This window comes from Labeo rohita, chromosome 20 (genome assembly GCF_022985175.1).
Source record: "Labeo rohita strain BAU-BD-2019 chromosome 20, IGBB_LRoh.1.0, whole genome shotgun sequence".
In the NCBI taxonomy this organism is placed as follows: domain Eukaryota; kingdom Metazoa; phylum Chordata; class Actinopteri; order Cypriniformes; family Cyprinidae; genus Labeo; species Labeo rohita.
The window spans coordinates 16726122-16746149 of NC_066888.1; the positions used below are offsets into that span (position 1 = coordinate 16726122).

At 35.7% G+C, this 20028-nt stretch overlaps 2 protein-coding genes across 4 annotated transcripts; both read right to left on the reverse strand.

Moving 5' to 3' along the window:
- Nucleotides 1–60: 60 nt before the first annotated feature.
- On the reverse strand, nucleotides 61–11957 carry serac1 (serine active site containing 1). Of its 3 annotated transcripts, XM_051092143.1 has the most exons (17): nucleotides 11848–11952; nucleotides 11332–11567; nucleotides 10093–10129; nucleotides 9813–9955; nucleotides 9257–9346; nucleotides 6510–6641; nucleotides 6206–6327; nucleotides 5991–6119; nucleotides 5228–5341; nucleotides 4868–5030; nucleotides 4626–4776; nucleotides 3532–3673; nucleotides 3278–3378; nucleotides 2829–2926; nucleotides 2048–2230; nucleotides 928–1071; nucleotides 61–812 (listed from the first exon to the last, which is right to left on the reverse strand). In XM_051092143.1, exons 2-17 carry the CDS (start codon nucleotides 11462–11464, stop codon nucleotides 676–678), a joined length of 2019 nt encoding a protein of 672 aa, XP_050948100.1. In that variant the 5' UTR covers nucleotides 11465–11567; nucleotides 11848–11952; the 3' UTR covers nucleotides 61–675. The 3 variants fall into 3 exon arrangements, with proteins under 3 accessions (XP_050948100.1, XP_050948099.1, XP_050948101.1); XM_051092142.1 differs by having other exon boundaries at nucleotides 11332–11957; XM_051092144.1 differs by lacking the exon at nucleotides 11848–11952 and having other exon boundaries at nucleotides 9813–10016; nucleotides 11332–11430.
- Nucleotides 11958–12276: 319 nt separating this feature from the next.
- On the reverse strand, nucleotides 12277–16902 carry myct1a (myc target 1a). Its single transcript, XM_051137757.1, has 2 exons — nucleotides 16733–16902; nucleotides 12277–14119 (listed from the first exon to the last, which is right to left on the reverse strand). Exons 1-2 carry the CDS (start codon nucleotides 16785–16787, stop codon nucleotides 13533–13535), a joined length of 642 nt encoding a protein of 213 aa, XP_050993714.1. The 5' UTR covers nucleotides 16788–16902; the 3' UTR covers nucleotides 12277–13532.
- Between the last annotated feature and the right edge of the window lie 3126 nt (nucleotides 16903–20028).

Sequence of the window (20028 nt, forward strand, 5' to 3'; positions counted from 1 at the left end):
TCCCATGTAGTATAGCTATAGTAAAAGCATATGATTTAAGGGCGAGACAAAAGGTAGTTTACACAGCTTTATTCAGTGTGATTTGGCAATAATTGTGTCTTGCACATACTCAACATCAAAATAAAAGTAGTATGGTCCTATGCAAGTACAACAATTAATCCATTAGTACAAAAATAGTGGCAAATTACACTCAGCATCAGTACCAACCTGTGTGTCTGAGGTAGGGATACAAAGAAGGCTGGTGAGTTAAGAATAGTTTTCAGTTTTGTTACCATTTCTTTATCTTCCAAGAAAAATAAATAATATAAATAAAACAGACTTTATATAAACGATTTTTAAAATGTGCATCGCTATAGTAAACATCATAAACTCGATACTCATGTCTATTTTTTATAGCTTCCAGTTAAAATAAATGCCGAAGTGCTCATTCCAAATTTCTGAAATGAAAGACAGTACAAGGCAACAGTGGGCAAAACACATTAAAAGGTAAACCAAGAAGTTTTAACACAAAGCATAATTATGTTGGCAAGAATCTTAAAAAGTGAAAAGAAAAATCTTTCTTTTAAGTCACAGGTAACACTACTTTTTAAAATGTAATGGTTCAATATAATGGTTCCTTGACTCCTCAAAAAGTAGAGAATGAAATGGAAAGAGACCAGTTCTGGATTTTAAAGTTCACTTAATTCTCTGTCCTCCAAGAGCATCTTGAATAAACTGTAAAGTACGTTTATAGAGAAACGTGTCCTTTTTTTCTGGCTTGCAGATGTTGAGGTGATCAACGTTCACCTGGATGAGGTCTCCAATTCCCAGATCTGAAAGTGAAAATGGAGAATTTTTGTTTTATGATACCAGGTATGTAAAACGGACAATTTTTATGTAAGAATGATATATCATGATGCTGCTTGTTGTTCACTTATTCTGCCCCACCTGCTGACTGGGCTGGAACTACCAATATTTTAAGCATCGGCCCAATGGAGGTTGGCAGAGATTCTGCAAAGCTAAGAACCTTATACTCTTGTTCCTTTGCAAAGTTCACGAAATTTTCATTCAAGTTCCGCAACGCTGGAGAGTCTGAGTCAAAACAGATGAATAGAAAAATGAAGTGTACATGAGACATAGGATCAATCTTAAAGGAGAAGTTCACTTCCAGAACAAAAATGTACAGATAATTTGTTCACCCCGTCATCCAAGATTTTCTTGAGGAAAAACAAATTCAGGAATTATCTTTATATAATGGAATTCAGTGGTGCCCCCAAGTTTGAACTTCCAAAATGCAGTTTAAATGCAGCTTCAAATGGCTCTAAAAAGGGGAGAAAGGGTCTTATCTAGCAAAACGATCGGCCATTTTCGAAACAAATTGACAATTTATATACTTTTTAACCTCAAACGCTCGTCTTGTCTAAGTCTGCATGAACTCTGTTTGACAGCGTTAAGGTATGATGAAAAACTCCCATCTCGTTTTCTTCCCCAACTCAGAAATCATCCTACAACGCTGCAGAAGTACCGACCCAGTGTTTACAAAGTGAACATACGAAGACGATCAAACACCCTTTAAAAAAGGTAAAACAGTTAAACAGATGTAGGATAATTTTGACGTTGAAGAAGAAAATGAAACAGGAGTTTTGAGACATACCCTAACTGTACTGACCCGGATTACACAGACTACACATGCGCATTGCAGAGTAGAGACAAGACGAGCATTTAGGGTTAACAAGTATATAAATTGTCAATTCGTTTCGCTAGGTAAGACCCTTGTTCCTTGCCTGGGATCATTTAGAGCCATTTGAAGCTGCATTGAAACTGCATTTTGGAAGTTCAAACTCATAGGCACCATTGAAATCCACTATACGGAGAACATTCCTTTAATGTTTTCCTCAAGAAACATAATTTCTCATCGACTGAAGAAAGAAAGACATGAACATCTTGGATGGCAAGGGGGTGAGTAAATTATCTGTAAATTTTTGTTCTGAAATTGAAGTTGTCCTTTAATCTCATGATGAGCAACTGAAATTCTATTAATATTTTGAGAAAAAAACAGAAATCACACCTCTACATAGTTCTTTCACTTCGATAGAGGGAAACAGGAGGTATCGGACATTTACAGAATACTCTGCCATGAACGTGCCGCGATGTGGAACGCTGTAGAACAGAATTCCCTTTGTGTTCTTGATCAGCGGCCTGAGATCAGGATCTTTTGAGGCATCTAAGAGCATCTTTTTCACAAGTAAACCTAAAACACAGAATAACTATAAATCATAATTGAAGAGTCTCAAAATTACAAATGGCTTGTTTAGCTACAAACATGGCTGCACAATTAAAATAGTTCACCCAAAAATGAAAATTCGGTTATGAATTACTCACCCTCATGTTGTTTCAAACCCGTAAGACCTTCGTTCATCTTCAGAACGCAAATTAAGATATTTTTGATGAAATCTGAGAGCTTTCTGACGCTTAATAGACAGCAATGCAAAAATGTTCCAAGACCCAAAAATGTAGTAAGTCCATGTGACATCAGTGGTTCAACTGTAATTTTACAAAGCTACGAGGAGACTTTTTGTGTGCAAAGAAATAAAAAATAACAACTTCATTCAACAATTTATCTTCACTTTTCTTAATTTGTGTTATGAAGATGAACGAAGGTCTTGCGGGTTTTGGAACAACATGAGGGTAAGTAATTAATGACAGAATTTTAATATTTGGGTGAACTATTTGTTTAATTAAAATACTGACTCACAATATGGTATAGTGAAACTATTAAACCTCTCCCAATTGAGGAGGTTTCTATTATAGTTGGGTGCTGGCTATTCTAAGACCCACCATGGACTAACCTCCCATACTGTGGGCTACCCACACCACAGGCCTGTCCCCTACACCTGCATCCTTCAATTTCCTAAGCAGTTCCTGACTCCTGTAGGCCAAGGACTTCCTGTATAGCACAAAAAGCAAAGACAAACACGGATATTTGGTATACTATCCCCTGTTGAAAAATCCAGCATATGCTGGTTAGGTATGTTTTGAAGTATGGCCGCCAGTTTGAGCTGGTTTAAGATGGTTGTGTTCTGGTTCTAAGCTTGTCCTGAGCAGGAGGTAGTTGATTAGGACCACCACATGACCAGCTAAAAACCATCTTAAACCAGCTCATGACCAGCTAAGGACCAGCTTAAACCAACAGCCATGCTTCAAAACATACCTAACCAGCATATGCTGGATTTTTCGACAGGGATGTTAAGTTAATCAGATAATTTAGTAATACAAACATTAAAAATTAAATGTTTACCTTTGGTTTTCAGCAGGACACTTAGCTTTCCAGTCGCTTAAATGAGTGTCATACTCAACAGACAGGATTCTGAGGTTTGGACAGTCTGCAGCCAACCACGACTGTGGAAAAAAAAAAAGTTGAAGTGCTGACTTTAGACTCCAGTCAGACTTTCAAAATACCTCTAAGGCCCTGTAATGCCATTATACTGCTAATAATATTTTGGTAACATTTGATTTTACTCATAAGCTTCTTTAAAAAAAAAAATATCTGACCTTGGGCCAGCATTCAGTGTAGTCCTCTCGAACCCCTTCCACCTTGTCATCATCTGTCACGTCAAGGTCCTTTTGACGCCACGTTTTAAAAGCTGCTCCCAAGAGGCCGTGCACGAACAGAACATCAGCTTTGATTGGCTGACTGAATATAAAGGATGAAAAACATGATTAACCCTCACTAAACAAAAGACATATTTAGCAAAAATGTATTAAATTGATCAAAAGTGACAGTAAAGACATTTATAATATTACAACTGATTTCTATTTTAAATAAACGCTGTTCTTTTAAACTTTCTATGAATCTAGAATAAAAATGTATCAAAATTTCCCCCAAAATATTAAGCAGCACAGTTGTTTTGAACATTGATAATATGTTTCTTGAGCAGCAAATCAGCATAGTAGAATGATTTCTGAATGATCATGTGACACTGAAGACTGGAGCAATGGCTGCTGAAAATTTAGCTTTGATCACAGGAATAAATTACATTTTAGAATATATTACAATGAAAAACAGTTATTTTAAATTGCAAAACTATTTTACAATATTACTGTATTTAAAGGGATAGTTCACCCAAAAATGAAAATTACGTCATTAATTATTCACCCTCCAAACCTGTAAGACCTTCGTTCATCTCCGAAACACAAATTAAGACATTTTTGATGAAATCTGAGAGCTTTTTGACGCTGCATAGACAGCAACGTAACTACCATGTTAAAGACCCAGAAAAGTAGTAAGGACATCGTCATCTCCTGAACGTGTGCTGAAGACTGACACGGAAGAGAAATTGTTGAATAAAGATGTTATTTTTGTTTTCTTTGCACACAAAAAGTATTCTCATAGCTCCATAAAATTGCAGTCGAACCACTGATGTCACATGGACTATTTTAACAATGTCCTTACTACCTTTCTAGGCCTTGAACGTGTCAGTTGTGTTGCTGTCTATGCTAGGTGAGAAGCTCTAAGATTTCATTAAAAATATCTTCATTTGTGTTCTGAAGATGAACGGAGGTCTTACGGGTTTGGAACAACGTGAGGGTGGGTAATTAATGACAGAATTTTCAATTTTAGGAGGACGTTCAAAAAACATGCGTACTTAGTGCGGCATTGTGGGTGCAATATGTAAACACCATCCTGGTATTTCTGTCGTACTGCATCTCTATCCAAATTGGCTAAAGCCCGGGCAGCATGAGATGCCTGCATGATGTGTGGTGACTGAATCATTTCAGCCAGGGCAGCCACCCAACCTAAACGTCAACCACAAAAGAGAATAATGAACTACTTTTTTCAAAACAAAGTTTAATTCATAAATCAGTAATAATAAAGTACAAAGCTAACCTGATTGGACTATGGCAGTGTGCAAGCGCTCATTCAGGGCGAGATTTCCAATAATTCGCACAATGTTGCGTTGAATTTTTGGGGAGTCTCTGCGAAGCTGGTAGACTCTTTGCAAGAGCTGCAGTCCTCCATTAGCAACAATGTGGTCACAATGACTGTGGACCTGTGTACAAACAACAATCAAATGCTTCGAACTGATTTGCTAAAGTCAAATTCTTGATTAAAACTGATCTGAAGATACACATCAAACATACCTACAAAACATCACTCAACACACACAAGCATCCTGTTTTCTTTGATCACTGCTTACTTCCTTGCTACACAAATACATGTCACCTTGCAGAGTTTGTAAAACTTCACCTTTGAGTGCTGCACCAGGGCCTGCAGGCAGAACGTTTCCACCTTCTCAGAGGGGGTGGAAGTCAGACTTTGGGCATAAGGCAACCCATTTCCTCCAAAACACCACAGCCCTCCCTATAATCACAGATCAAAATGCACAGTTAATACAGTGGTGCTTTTATAAGGATATACATTTGATTAAATGAAGTACAAAGGTGCCTGTACACTTTTTCAGCATCTTTGATTCCAGAAGTGTTTCTCCTATTCACTTTCCCGTAGCGTTTTTAAAATTACTCGTTAAGTGGTGAATCACAACATTACAAACTCTGATCTGAAGCCAAATAGTATTCAAAAGAACACTTTCTGAAGGATAAAGAGTGTAGGTTTTTGTTAAACTATGAAGAAAAAGAATAGGATTTTTATTTCTGGAACTCAATTGTTGTACTCTATTCACCTTATTTTTGCTGTAAGAGCCTCCACAGCCATTTGTAGATTTTATGGGCAAACTGGATACCAGTTTGCGCCCAGCTATTTTTAGCTGTACAAAACAGCTTGTTTTGCTGCTTGATATTGCAAATTGGTGTGTCTTACCATTTTATTTTAATGTATTATCTTAATTATGAACACACAGGTTTGTAGTGCCAACAGTTTTACTGTTTACTGCCTGTTGTTATTCTTCTTGTTATTTCCCTATAGCGGCTAATGAACCGGAAGTCTCACCCATAGGCTTAATTCCGCGTTAAATAATAAGGTGGATCATTTGATTATGTACTGTATGTCTTACCCGTTGAGAAGCCAGTGATTGGCTGCTCTCTCTCAGTGCCAGAGAGGTGAAATACTGCACACACTGATCCACCTCCGACTGGGGCAGAGATGCCAGTAACTGCCTAAGCCCATCTTCTATCGATATATCCTACACATGCACAAAACATTAGCACGAGCAACTGACATTACACAGGAGTTCACTTTGGCTGTTTTGTGTTAACAACGGGTACCCACATCTTCAGTGTGTGGCAGTGGAGGAGGAGGGAGAAAGAAGCGCAGGTCCACTTTAGATGTGCGGGCGAGAGCCACAGCTGTACGTTGATCTATCACTTGTGCTGCAGTCTGGTACTGATAATCTGTGACGGACAAGACAAAAGAGTTGAGAGCTCACAGAGTTATAGTGACGTGCTTTTTCTCTGGTGGGCAAAGAGGTTTGCTGAGCAAGAACATGATGAGTTTTCTGTTAAGTCAGTAAACCTTGATATTTTATAATAATGAGAAAGGTTTAATAAGATTGAAGTGTGCTGCCATCTTTCACCCTGCCAGTGGTGATTCTGAGCCAGTTCTTGCACCGCCTGCTGTCTCACGGCCCGGTCGGCAGAGCAGGTTTTCTTCAGCAGCACCCATAGTGCACATTCATGAGGGTCTGCGTCTAGATGACTGAGATGCTCTAATATAAAAACAAACATCAACACACAACTTATTTCACATAATTGTAAACACAAAGACATACTGGAAATTACGGATCAATGTTTATTTGTAGAGCACATTTAAAAACAATAGAGGTTTACCAAAGTGCTGTACAATTATAAAAGAATAGCAGTGAACTAAAAGGTAACAAGATGAAGAAATTATAGAAAAAAAAAACAAAATAAACAAACAATAGATGATCAGCTTACAAGAGACCCAAAATAACATACTTAAGTACTGTTAAAAGCCAAGGAGAATAGATATGTCTTAAAACAGGACTGAAAAGCAGTGATGGGTGGGGTCGGTCTAATGTAAATTATATTAAAATCATGATTTAAAGTGGTCATGACATTAGAAATTAAATTCGCCTTCATCTAAATGGATCATTTTGTGGAAAGAGAACAAGGGCTGAAAATGATCATTTTTCCACATACTATATTTAGGGGCCAATCAGCGAAGGTGACACACTGATAGAAGACAGTCTCATCATTAACCACAGCAAATTTGGAGTGTCTAACTCCAAAGCTGTAGCACCACCACTTGTCCAAACTTTCACTCACGTTAATGCTAATAACTTTTGAACTGCAAGGTCTAGAAGAAAAAATCTGCGTCATAGACGGTTTGAATGATTTTCACCAAAATTGACTCAGATCATCTTCAGACCATGCTGGCAAAAAGTGATGGAATTCAAGTTGATTAGTCAAACCATTCTCAAATAACGCGCAAACAAATTCGACTAATAGCATTCAAAAATGGATCTGAGGCTGTATCTCCCCAACGGTTTGCCATACTGAGACCAAATTTGGTGTGTGTTAAAACAAGCATAACCTGAGGCTACCTGCAATGTTTCGGCACTGTGCCACCTAGTGGTCAGGAGATATAAAAAAATGGCTATTTTTGCTTAACTTGTGAATGGTTTGGCCAAAAATCACAAAACTGGTCTTAGATTCGGTGCATCATGCGAACCATACCCAATTTTGAATTTTGTCAAAAAAAAAAATTTAAAAACGTGTTGGTACGAAACTCGGTATGTGTCTTCAGCACCATGCCCTGACCAGTTTGGGGCCAGCACCACCTTCTAGCCAAAATGTCTCTAAAGCTTTATCTTTGCAAAGCTGACATATTTGACACCAAAACTTTGTGTGTGCCATTGTCACCTCACACTGAACAAACCACATTGATTTGATAACAGCGCCAGCTATTGGTCAAAAGTGATAACCCATTAAATCATATTACTAGTGGTTATTTTTATAATTTTTTCACCCATTTTGTCTAAAATGATCTTAAAATGGCTTCAGTTACTCATTGCTTCAGTTGCTCTGATGCTTGCTGCCTTGCTTGCTTAGTGCTTGGCCCCGTAATATTTATTTACTTATTTTTTTGTGCAAAAAGCTTAATTAACATTATACGTATGGTTGCAAAAAAGTGGAAAACTTACAATAAATTTCGGACAAATTTTGGAAACTTTCCATGATTTTTTGGAATCTTCCACAGAATTTCCGAACGTTTCTGGAAATTTACCATAAATTTTCCACCCCTTTGCAACCCTAATAAGTGAACCTCAAGGAACATATATAAAAAAAAAAAAAAAAAAAAAAAAAAAAAAAAAATCAATGTCATGACCCCTTTAATACGAAGCCTATGATATGAAAAGTTGATATGAAGAGTTTTTGGACCAAAATCTAATGGAAACAGATGCCTTTAGATAAATATGCCTTCAGTTAAATATGGGGGGACTTCTGATCAGCTCTCTACAGTTTTCTATAGCCTACCAGTCTACTGATTTGGCTCACTTTTCTAAACTTTTTGGTCTAAACGTACACTACCATTCAAGTTTAGAGTCAGTAAGATTTTTAATGTTTCTTTTATAAAGAATCCCACCAAGGCTGAATTTATTTGATCAAAAATACAGAAATTCAGAACAGTAATATTGTGAAATATTATTACAATTTAAACAATGTTTTCTATCTTTTTTAAATGTAATTTGTTCATGTGATGGCAGAACTGAATTTTCAGCAACTATTACTCAGTTGAACAGTTGTGCTGCTTAATATTTTTGTTAATATTTTTTTCAGGATCCTTTGAAGAATATAAAGTTCCAAAGAACAGCATTTATTTTAAATAGAAACCTTTTGTAACATTATAAATGTTTTCACAGTCACTTTTGATCAACTGAATGCATCCTTGCTGAATAAATGTATTAATGGTAGAAAGTCTTACTGATCCCAAACTTTTCAACAGTATTATAAACTCCTTTTAACCTCAAACCTGGTGCCAAGTATGCTGCAATTTTTTAAAAAAGTCATAACATAGTGTATTAGGTCCATATTATGCAGAAAAATAGAATGGACAGCAAGATACCTGCCCTATTTTAAACAGAACAACATTCCATGTCAGTTCCTCTTTGTGCAGCTACAGGTGACATCTAGGTCAAAAATACTGTCTAGTTATCGTTTAACAGAAAGCAGATGTTTCCTGATGCAATAAACCATACTGTCCCCATGTGGTTTTTCTAAGTTTGTCCACTATTATAACTCAGTCATTCACAATCATTCACAGTTGTCAATGCCATCAAACAGAGATGAAACTACTCACCATCCAATGGGCGAAGAAGAACCCTTGATGAAATTTCAATAAACTTTCTAGCTGCTTTATGAAGTTCCTTCCTGGTCTTGATAGTGAAGTCTGGAAAAGGAATAATGTCTATTGTGGGCAATCAATAAATGAATACATTAATTGTAAATCATGATACACCATGAATGGGTTTTAAGATCTAATTGTGCAAAATATCAAAAATACATTTATAATATACTACCAAAAAAATCTAATCTAATCTAAGACATAAATACAAAGCATCTGCAAAAACTTGACAATTTATGCACTGAGTTTCATTTTTATCTCTAGCAAGTATTTTCTTTAGCATTTTGGGAACCACTGCCAAGTTCTCATGTTACTAACACTTTAAGGATGAATAGTTTATGGTTTAGTATTCCTCATTTGCGAGTTGCTTTTCCAGAAATAAATGTAAATGTACATGTAAATGCAAATTAATCTTTCATCCCACTGATATTTCCGCACTCTCTCAAGCACAAACACACACACACACACACACACACACACACACACAAGTATGAATGCTTTCAGAATCTACCAGAAGCAAGGCTGTCCTGTTCTCTATTAGTGGTGTGAGTCAGGTAGATGTAGGACTTGTGCTTCTCCTGTAGTATGGCGCTGGTGTCGATAGTGACGGCCTGGTTTAGAGTAACCACCTCGTACGTGATGAAAACACAGCCTCTGTGCAAGCAAACTTGATAGAGTCGGAATGTGTTTTCCACTGACATTCTCTCTGTTTGTGCTGAATGATATTGCATAATATAGTTTTACTGATGGATGTTTTATAAATGCAAAAAAAGCACAAATAATAAACCTACCCCAATACTACTGCTCCTGTCACTTTAGCAATTTTTCCTAGAGACAAAAAAAAGAGATAAAGACCAGCAAAACATTCAGAATAAATCTATCAATTTATCTAAACAAATAAAGCATGAACTATTTAAGGACCCATAGGAATGTAGCAGGACAAAAAAATACATATTTTATACATATATTTTTAGTTTATGGTAAATTTACACTACCATTCAGAAGTCTGGGGTCAGTACGATTTATTTATGTATGTATTTATTTTTTAAATTTAATGTTTAAAGTTTAAAGTCTCTTGTGCAACAAGTCAACAATGCTGCATTTATTTAGTCAAAACAATACAGTAAAAAATCATCAGCAGTCATTACTCCAGTTTTAGGTGTCATATGATCCTTCAGAAATCATTCCAGTATGTGACCCTGGACCACAAAACCATACTTGTAGCAATAGCCAACAATACATTGTATGGGTCAAAATGATCGATTTTTCTTTTATGCCAAAAATCATTAGGGTATTAAGTAAAGATCATGTTCCATGAAGATATTTTGTAAATTTCCCACCATAAAAATATCCAAACTTAATTTTTGATTAGCAATATGCATTGCTAAGAACTTCATTTGGACAACTTTAAAGGCGATTTTCTCAATGTTTAGATATTTTGCACCCTCAGATTACAGATTTTTAAAATTTGTATCTCAGCCAAGTATTGTCCTATTCTAACAAACCATACATCAATGTAAATTTATTCAGCTTTCAGATAATGTATAAATTTAAAAAAATTGACCCTTATGACTGGTTTTGTGGTCCATGGTCACAATTGTTGATTTGGTGCTCACAAAACATTTCTATTGAAAACAGTTGAAAATATTATTGTGGAAACCGTGATATTTTTTTCAAGATTCTCTGATGAATAGAAAGAACAAATTTATTTAAATCAGAAATCTTTTGTAACATTACATGTTTTTACTGTCACTTTGAATGCATCCTTGCTAAATAAAAGTAAACAAATGTATCAAAAACTTACTGACTCGTGCAAAATCTATTTTTATTGAATTTTGATTTTGATTACACATTTGTCTTTATAAAGTTGCAATTCGGGTTTTAAAATATATTTATACGTCCCAAAGTTACAAACAATTTTAAAGAATTTTAGGCCCTCTTTGGTTTAACATTAAAGCTGTTTCAAAACCAAGACAACTGTCTTCCTAGACAGCATTTTAGGCATATAAGAAGTAGGTTTAGAGTCTTACTAAAGTCTTTCCATGGCAGTGTTCTCTTCACAGCAGGTCCGGTGGTGCCGCTCAACCTCCGGACGCGGATCATTCGCAGGGCGGACGCAGACATTGGCGGCTTCACTCGCAGAAATCCGACGATGGCGCACATTAATGTTGGCCAGTGGGCCGGTGAGACATATATGCCCACTGTTTCTGACTGCTGGTGATTTAAAGCAATCTTCTCACGTCGATTATAACCTAAATACTACAAACTGAAGAAAAGAGGCGGTGGAGTCATGACATGCCAGCGGTGTCACTGTCAGCTGATCTCTCTACTCTGTTATTGAAAGTCAAAGCACTACCTAAAGAGACTGCTGATATTGATACTGCTCTAAAACATTTTAATTTTATATTGATTCGTCATTTAATTTGGTGTAATAACCAGTCGGCTTGTTAGTTAGTTGGATAACATTAGTATTCTAGCAAAATTCACTCTCTGCGTCCAAGACTGACATTTAACGACTGAAACAGTACGTTAAATGTGTAATTTACCTATAAAACAGAAGTTGCTTCAAATACACGCGGTATAAAAATCACTTTTGACAGCAAATATAAACAGGAACTGTTTTCAGATTGAACGCATATACGCAGGCGTCGCTACCGTAAATAACGCAAATAGTGTGTGACGCGTCGAAAATATCCTACCGTAATACTCTAATGCGCACTTAAATTGTTTCGTGTAACCCCTACCTTGTTTAACAGGAATTTAAATCAGTTTATCTTCCTCAAACCGCTGTACAATTAGAATTACAAACGCTAATATGACAGTCCAGAACATTGGAAGGACGTAAACACATCATTCTTTAATTTGTAATATTGTGCAAATGAATACTCAAAATGCTTTGCTGGAATCCTGACAGGATAAACACAGACCTAGAGGAAACCTATCTATCAAATTGCAGTTGGCACAGTATGTCAAAAAAGGAATTCTTAGTATACATTTCAACCTGTTGAGACAATTCCTTCCTCTTGTCAGGGGAATTCACTCACCAGTGGGTGTGAAGGATGCCAGGTCACTTCCAGGATGTGTGTGCTCTAAACCCTCTTAAAACACCTTTGTCCTTTGTCTGTTCATTTCTCAGTTTTCAATGATATATAATGCACATGCCTGACTCTCTAAAATTGACACATTAAAAGGATAGTTCACCCAGAAGTAAAAAATAATGTCATTATTTATGTTTCAAACCTGTTTGACTGACTTTCTTCTGTGGAACTTCATCATACTACAGTATGATGGTGACATAAAGGAGGGTAAATAATGACAGAATTAAAATTCTGAGTGAGCTATGTCCATTTTATGGTTCGTGTATAAGGCTTTCTATTAAGATGCAGGAATTTTGTGTAGTTAAAACATGCAGATGCGAAAAGGTATTACAAAATGCATTGTGTCAGTTTATTTTTGAGTATAATTGTGTTGAGAAATACTTACAATGATTCCAAAAGTCTAGAGTTCACAGAAAACAAACCAATAAATACACAATCTAATGAGTTTGCTAAAAGATTTTAAATTAGTGTTTGCAATAACTGCTTGTCTAGGAATCTGCAATAGACATCAGTAATGCTCTCATGCTTATTGTGACCTTCAGTATCTCTTACTTTATCTCTCTCTCTGTTTATCACGTTTTCTAATCTTTCTCTCTCACTCTACACAAACATATTCTCTCTTTGCAAAATATTGGTATTTTGTCTTTACTAAATTAGTAAATGAGACCTGTAGAAACCAAAAAGTCCTCTCTCTTTCAAGCATTCTCTAAATAGTATTTGAGATTGATTCCAAAAAGAGATTTTTGCAGTGATGCCACAGAACAAATTAAAAGAAAAAAAAAAGAACATTCTTTTTTTTGGTTTCCAAGAGAACCTTTCATGGAACAGTTCTTAAAAGAACAATTTTCTACTTGGTGGGAAGAATATTTTAATCAACTAAAGAACCTTTTTTTCCCGCTATAAACTATGGAAGATTCCATGAATATGGTTCCTCATGGAACCATAGATGCCAATAAAGAACTTTTATTTTTAAAAGAATACAAACAGAAATATGCACATATACACACACATAAAAAACTGGCCATGTCAGTTTAAAGTGTAGGACATCCATATTGCTTTCAGCTGTCCAAATTTCTAGTCCATGTCTATTAATACAATTATCTTCCTCCATCACTGTACCATCTCCCCTTCCTTCACGTGGTCGTCTCCTGATAAGCTCGTATGATGCTCTCATAGGCAGGTGGTGGAGTTTGGCCAGCATGAAAGCCTCTTAGATTGCTGTTTCCCCAGAAGGAATCTGGCCTGGTTCTGGCCCGGGGTGGAGTGACCATTGAACTGACAGTGCTGGTGGATCCAGCCGCCCCAGGGCTGGTAGTTAGAGTCGGGGTCCGTGGCAGGCTGTTCTGGGCACCCTCTTCTGCCTCACGAGCAATCTGGCTGCACTGGAGGAGAGGATGAAAAGTAGAGGCCCGGAAGCTTGACTTGCGGCCTGGTGAGTCACCATAGTCTATAGGTGAGGATGAGGTTTGCCGATGGAAGGAGAAGGCAGCGCTGGCCAGACTGTTGTTGCTGCGTCGGTCGTAGGCACTGCTGTGTCGACTGTAGCCTGCCCGAGAGCGTGGCGAGGAAGAACGTGCGGTTGAGCGGGACTGGTGGATGGGTACACGTGTGATGGTGGCTGATGCCCGTCGACGTGACATCCAGGTCAAGATCATATAGACCACAGCTCCCAGCAGAAGACCAACAACCATAGAAAGACAGAAGGCCAGAATCACATCCCCTAGAGAAAGAAACAAAAGTGTAAAAACATGTTTTAAGCAACCTTCCATACATAAAGAAAACAAAGGCTCTGTCAGTGGTGGTTTAATTGAAATTGCCAAAACATAATAAGTCTTGTAATCCTAAATAGTTCACCCAAAAATTAGAATTACTCTATGATTTACTCATCTTCAAACCATCCTAGGTGTATATGACTTTCTTCTTTCAGACAAATAGTTGTAGAGTTATATTAAAAATATTCTGGCTTTTCCAAGCTTTATAATGGCATTGAATGGTGGTCAAGATTTTGAAGCAAAATAAAGTGCATTCATCCATCATAAAAAGTGCTCCACATGGTTCCAGGGAGTTAAAGGCGTCGTAGATTACGGTTTCACCTTTTTAACTATAGTTAGTGTGTTATGTGGCTATTTGAGCATAAGCAAGATCTGCAAAGTTACAACACTCAATGTTCAATGCAAAGGGAGACATTTCTTCTAAAGAACTCATTTTTAAGGCCTACAGCAAACGGCTGGTAAAGACTACAATGAGCTACTTCCTGGGTTAGTGACATTACAGACCCTGAAGTTTACATAAACCCTGCACTTGGAAACATGCAGCTACCCGTTATGGTAAGAGGTGTGAAGTTTTCGGACAAGGTGCACTACATGGTTAGCGAATCACAACACACTGGGACAGCTAACAAATCTGAGCCCACTGCGAATTTCTGAGGGAGGAACCAAGAAGTCAACGGACCATTTTTAGGAGAACAGAAAAGCAGTGTAGAATAAAGGTAAAATATGTGAAAAATAATGGGATTTTAAAAAAAAAAAAACAAAGCATGAACACATTCCAGCCTTTGAAAAAAAGTTTGAAAAAAAGACAAATTTGTGTAAGAAAAATATCCATATTTAAAACTTTATAAACTGTAATCTCTAGCTTCCGCTACACTCTACATCATCCGCTGGAACACCACTCTCTCATGAACGTGTGTATGACAGTTAACGGAAGTTAGAGATTAAGGTTCAAAAGTGTTAAATATGGATATTTTTCTTACACAAACACTTTGCTACAGAAGGCCTTCATTAACCATGAAGGGTGAACTATCCCTTTAAATGTGTGTGCTTAGCCTGTTAGGGATTTAAGGGGAACATTATATTACTTATACATGTTTCAGTGGCCTAAAATTTTACAACACTACATAGAAAGAGTTTTTGCATTTCTTTCAGTTGCCTTTTCCATAGTTTTTCTATGTAAAATGCGCTAGACTGACTCGTTTTACCGTTGCAATTTTGTCTGGCGTCTTTTGAGGCCACACGACGTTCTTAAAATGTGTTTATCAAAGTGACTTAAAAGTACAACTTTATACGTTATGTTTTTTTTTTTTTTTAATTTGCCCTGCGTTTTGCATGTTTAAACGCAAAAACGCGTTTTGTGTGACGAACGTTGAAAGGGACTTTGATGATAGTCGGCGGTAACCATAGCAACAGAACCGTCATCATGATCAGTTTTGGACGGTACGTAGACAAAATTATGTATTTTCGTTGTATGGCACTTTATTCTATAGTTACAGTTAATAAATACATCGAGCGAACTTTTATTATTTATGAACAATTGTTAAATCTAAAAATTTAAGATGCTTGAGGCGGTTTAGCTAACTGCGCTAGGGGCGCCAAAATACAGTTTGCATTACGGGAGACGACCTTCATTAAAAGAACGTTTCTTCAAAATGTCGACCAGTCTGTAAGAATAATTCGCTTCCATTTTCTTTTTCATGAAAAGTGCTATTAAACGTCTGGTTCCCTGTAATTACTGAACAAGGTTTCAATTATTTTTAGTTGGCTAATTAACTTTTGACGACGTCCTACTCCCGTGGGAAAAATACTGTCCAGCGCCAATCCTGACAACTCAAAGTGGGAAGGGCCAAATTCCACAATAGAAGGCACACCCAATGTTTTCTTATCCTTTACAGTTAAAATGAATTAAATAGTTTGCAGTTTAGGAAGCTTCCTGTTATGGCATTCCATTGTCTACAGAAATACCAATTTCATTAGCGCACTGGGCTACTGTCTGGCACAGGACTTTTGAGGTCCTTTGAAACTGGCAGTACTTTGAGTGAGAATTATGTCTTTAGATTAAATTTTGTTTAAAAAAAAAAGAGTATTATTATTCATAAATAAGAACCAGTGTTGTTTCAGTGTTACATTTGATTGAAGCAGACAATTTTTTTAACCACAGCACATGACTGTTCAACATAATACTATTAGCATTATAATAATATGACATCAGTAACTCTTTAGAGACTTGTGTGTAAAACGATGTGGATGTTTATATGCAATTTTCTCCCTGGGTGAAAGGAATCACAGTCCAGAGTGAAGGATCATCTGGAAATGACATTTGGAAAGACAGAATGGAAAAAGCTGCACACTGGCGGTGTTGTTTTTTTACGGACCACTTTTGCCAATATCTTTTGCCGCTAGTTACTACTGTCTGCATTTCTCTCAGTTCTAAGACTCGACATAGCATTTTCTAGATTGTTATAGAAGTACAAAGTTGACATTGTAACATTGTGAGTTAATTTGTGTGTATGTGAGAGAGAACCCTATATAAAGTGTGTAAAGATGGTAAAATATCTTACTCAATCCGAAGGACTCCAGTATCTCCACAATAGGATGAGTGCTGTTATCCGCCATAGCTCCCTCCAGAGATACAGTGGAGACGAGAGAGGACACAGTCTCTCTCCTCCAAATGTTTTGTCCACTTACTCTTCCTTTTAACTTTTTCTTGTGTCTCTCTCTTGTGTCTGTCCAGCTCCTCTATTCTAGGGACCCTCCTCTCTCACTTTCTCTTTGTTTGTGTCTCTTTTTCAGTCCCAGACGGCTGCTCAGCACTGTGGCACACAGGATCCTCTCCAAGGCCGGGGTCGCTTCTCTGTTGTTTGTGGAAAAGCAAAGTCTTCACTTCACATTTCCTGCCTTTCCTGCGTAAAATTAGCAGCAGGCTGTCCTTATCTACGCAGACCAGGGTTCCTGTGGGATGGAGAGGAAAGGGAGGAGGGTACAGAGAGGAGGAGGAGAGTCAAGGTGTGTGTGAAATCATTTGCTCCTATCATTTGTCCCCTTTCCCCTGGCCAAAATTCATCATATTTTGCTTTTCCCTATGTCCCGTTCCCTTCCAGACACTTGGCGTGAAGAGTGAAGGCTGTACCATTCTGTGTCACTGCTGATGGCATTTTGCCAGTTTGCAGTGACAAAGAGCTACACAATTCTTTTCATTCTCTCATCAAAAATACAGTAAAAACAGTAATATTGTGAAATATTACTACTTTAAATTATTACTTTGAAATGATAATAATATAGTATGCAATACCATATAAAAATAGCATGAAAAATGTGTATTTTATTTAATGGAATAATATAAAAAATATTTATAATAATAATAATAATATTTTAAATAATAATAATTATTTTATTTTATTTTATTTTACTGTCCAAAACATTAAGAGTAGAGGGACGTGAACACATTCTCATTTTTGTAATATCTTTTCCACTGTGTAAAACAATATAACTATGCCAGCTGAATCAGTTAAAAAGCATCCAGAATTCTTTCAGGATTCCAGCACAGGATAAAACCAGGTCCAAACAGATGAAACTCTAGCATTTATTTCTATGTATTTCATAACAAAAGAATTCATAACACAATCTCCAAGATTTTTGAGCTTTTACTGTTCCACTTTGTCTGCTCTAGTTGTGCTGGTCATCACAACGCTTCAGATTTTCCATGTCGAGTGCCAGCTCTGTGCTGGGTTATCCTGACCAGGCTAGCTTTTGCAAAAACAGAATCCTGATAAGATCCTACAAAGAAAGCAGGATTTTGCCCCGAACCAGACCGCTTTCACCTTTGTGAGAACTGTGTTCTTTCCCTTCATAGTGTTCAATATAGGGTATCTGGAGGTTAGCGATTAAGAACAGTAGATAGCACAGGGTTTTAGGACAGAGCCGCTGGTCTGGGAGGAGCGGGACAGGCCCTATACTGACATTTCCTCTCATTGTTGCTTTGTGCTGTGGAGTGCAGATATCAGCTGTTGCCAATACACAGGTCTGAAGTGTACATTACACTTTATTTTCAGCCTGTTCAGTGTTTTTCATTTAAAAAGTGCTCAAGAACATGCCTAGTTCATGTTAGGGACCTCTTGATCAGTGATTAATGCAGATTAATTAATTAATTAATTAATAATATAATTGAAAATCTTTCTTAAAAAATAACATTTATATATATATATAACCAGACCACAAAACCAGTCATAAGTGTCAATTTTTCGAAATTGAGCTTTATACATCATCTGAAAGCTGAATAAATAAGCTTTCCACCGATGTATGGTTTGTTAGGATAGAACAATATTTGGTCGAAATACAACTATTTCCGTAAATGGAATCTAAGGGTTCCAAAAAATCAAAATATTGAGAAAATCGCAAATAAAGTTCCCAAATTAAGTTCTTTGTAATGCATATTACTAATCAAAAATTAAGTTTTAATATATTTACAGTAGGAAATTTACAAAATATCTTCATGGAACATGATCTTTACTTAATTTCCTAATGATTTTTGGGATAAAAGAAAAATCTATAATTTTGACCCATACAATGTATTTTTGGCTATTGCTACAAATATACCCCAGTGACTTAAGACTGTTTTTGTGGTCCAGGGTCACACACACACACACACATATATATATATATATATATATATATATATATATATATATATATATGATATTTATATTTGCATTATATATTTAATTAGTTTTTCTTTTTTTTTTCTTGTATTATGTATTCTGTGATTTATGACTGCTGTAACTATTTTATTTTTTTTTTTTTTTGCCATTAAAGATATTAATTATATAATTTGAAATAAAAAAATAACATTTATAAATAAATATAGTATTTATTCATAAAATACATAAAATTATATAATATTACAATATATAATATATTTTATTATTATTCTCCTTTTTTATTGTATTGTGTATTCTGTGATTTACGACTGCTGTAACTCCTCTATTTTATTTTATTTTATTTTCTTATTATATATTTCATTAGTTTTTCTTTCTTTTATTATTTTTTCCTTTTTATTGTATTGTGTACTCTGATTTATGACTGCTTTAACCCCTTTATTTTTATCTTATCTTATCTTATCTTATCTTATATCTTGTCTTATCTGATCTTATTTTATTTGCTATTGAAAACATTAATCATATAATAAATAAATGTAGTATTTAATACATTAAAATTAAATGATATAATATTACACAATTGTGTATTCTGTGATTTATGACTGCTGTAACTCCTCTATTTATTTAAATTTAATTTAAATTAATTTAATTTAATTTAATTTATTTTTTTGCCATTGAAGACATTCATTATATAAATTGAAATCTTTCTTAAAAAATAACATTTATAAATAAATGTAGTATTTATTTATAAAATGCATTAAAATAAAATTATGTAGTATAATATTACAATATATAATATATATTTCTTATTTTCTTCATTTTTTGTTGTATTGTATATTCTGTGATTTATGACTGCTGTAACTTGTAACATTGAACTTGAAATCTTTCTTAAAAACCTTTATAAATAACTGTAATATTTATAAATAAACTACATTAAAATAAAATTATATATGTCATAAGTTTTTCCTTTTTCTCTTGTATTGTGTATTCTGTGATTTATGACTGCTGTAACTCCACTATCCTATCCTCTCCTATTCTCTCCTATCCGTCTTCTCTTGATGAACAGCAGATGGCTCTGTTACTCTTTAGACAACATACTGCAGCATAAAAGCATTTCAAGCTGAATTCTGATATTCATCTGATTTGCATTTCAAATAATTCCCTGGATATCACCATTCCTGATCTTATTTGCTAATTGGTTT

Bases quoted from the DNA above. Each gene is read 5' to 3' on its own strand.
- serac1 (XM_051092142.1), bottom strand. From the start codon at position 11,464: ATGTGCGCCATCGTCGGATTTCTGCGAGTGAAGCCGCCAATGTCTGCG. The intron at 2,231-2,828 runs GTTAGTCCATGG...TCTGTGTTTTAG, and splicing joins GGTAGCCCACAGTATGGGAG to GTTTACTTGTGAAAAAGATG. The intron at 813-927 runs GTGGGGCAGAAT...TTTCACTTTCAG, and splicing joins AGTTCCAGCCCAGTCAGCAG to ATCTGGGAATTGGAGACCTC.
- myct1a (XM_051137757.1), bottom strand. From the start codon at position 16,787: ATGGCGGATAACAGCACTCATCCTATTGTGGAGATACTGGAGTCCTTC. The intron at 14,120-16,732 runs GTAAGATATTTT...TTCTTTCTCTAG, and splicing joins ACTGGAGTCCTTCGGATTGA to GGGATGTGATTCTGGCCTTC.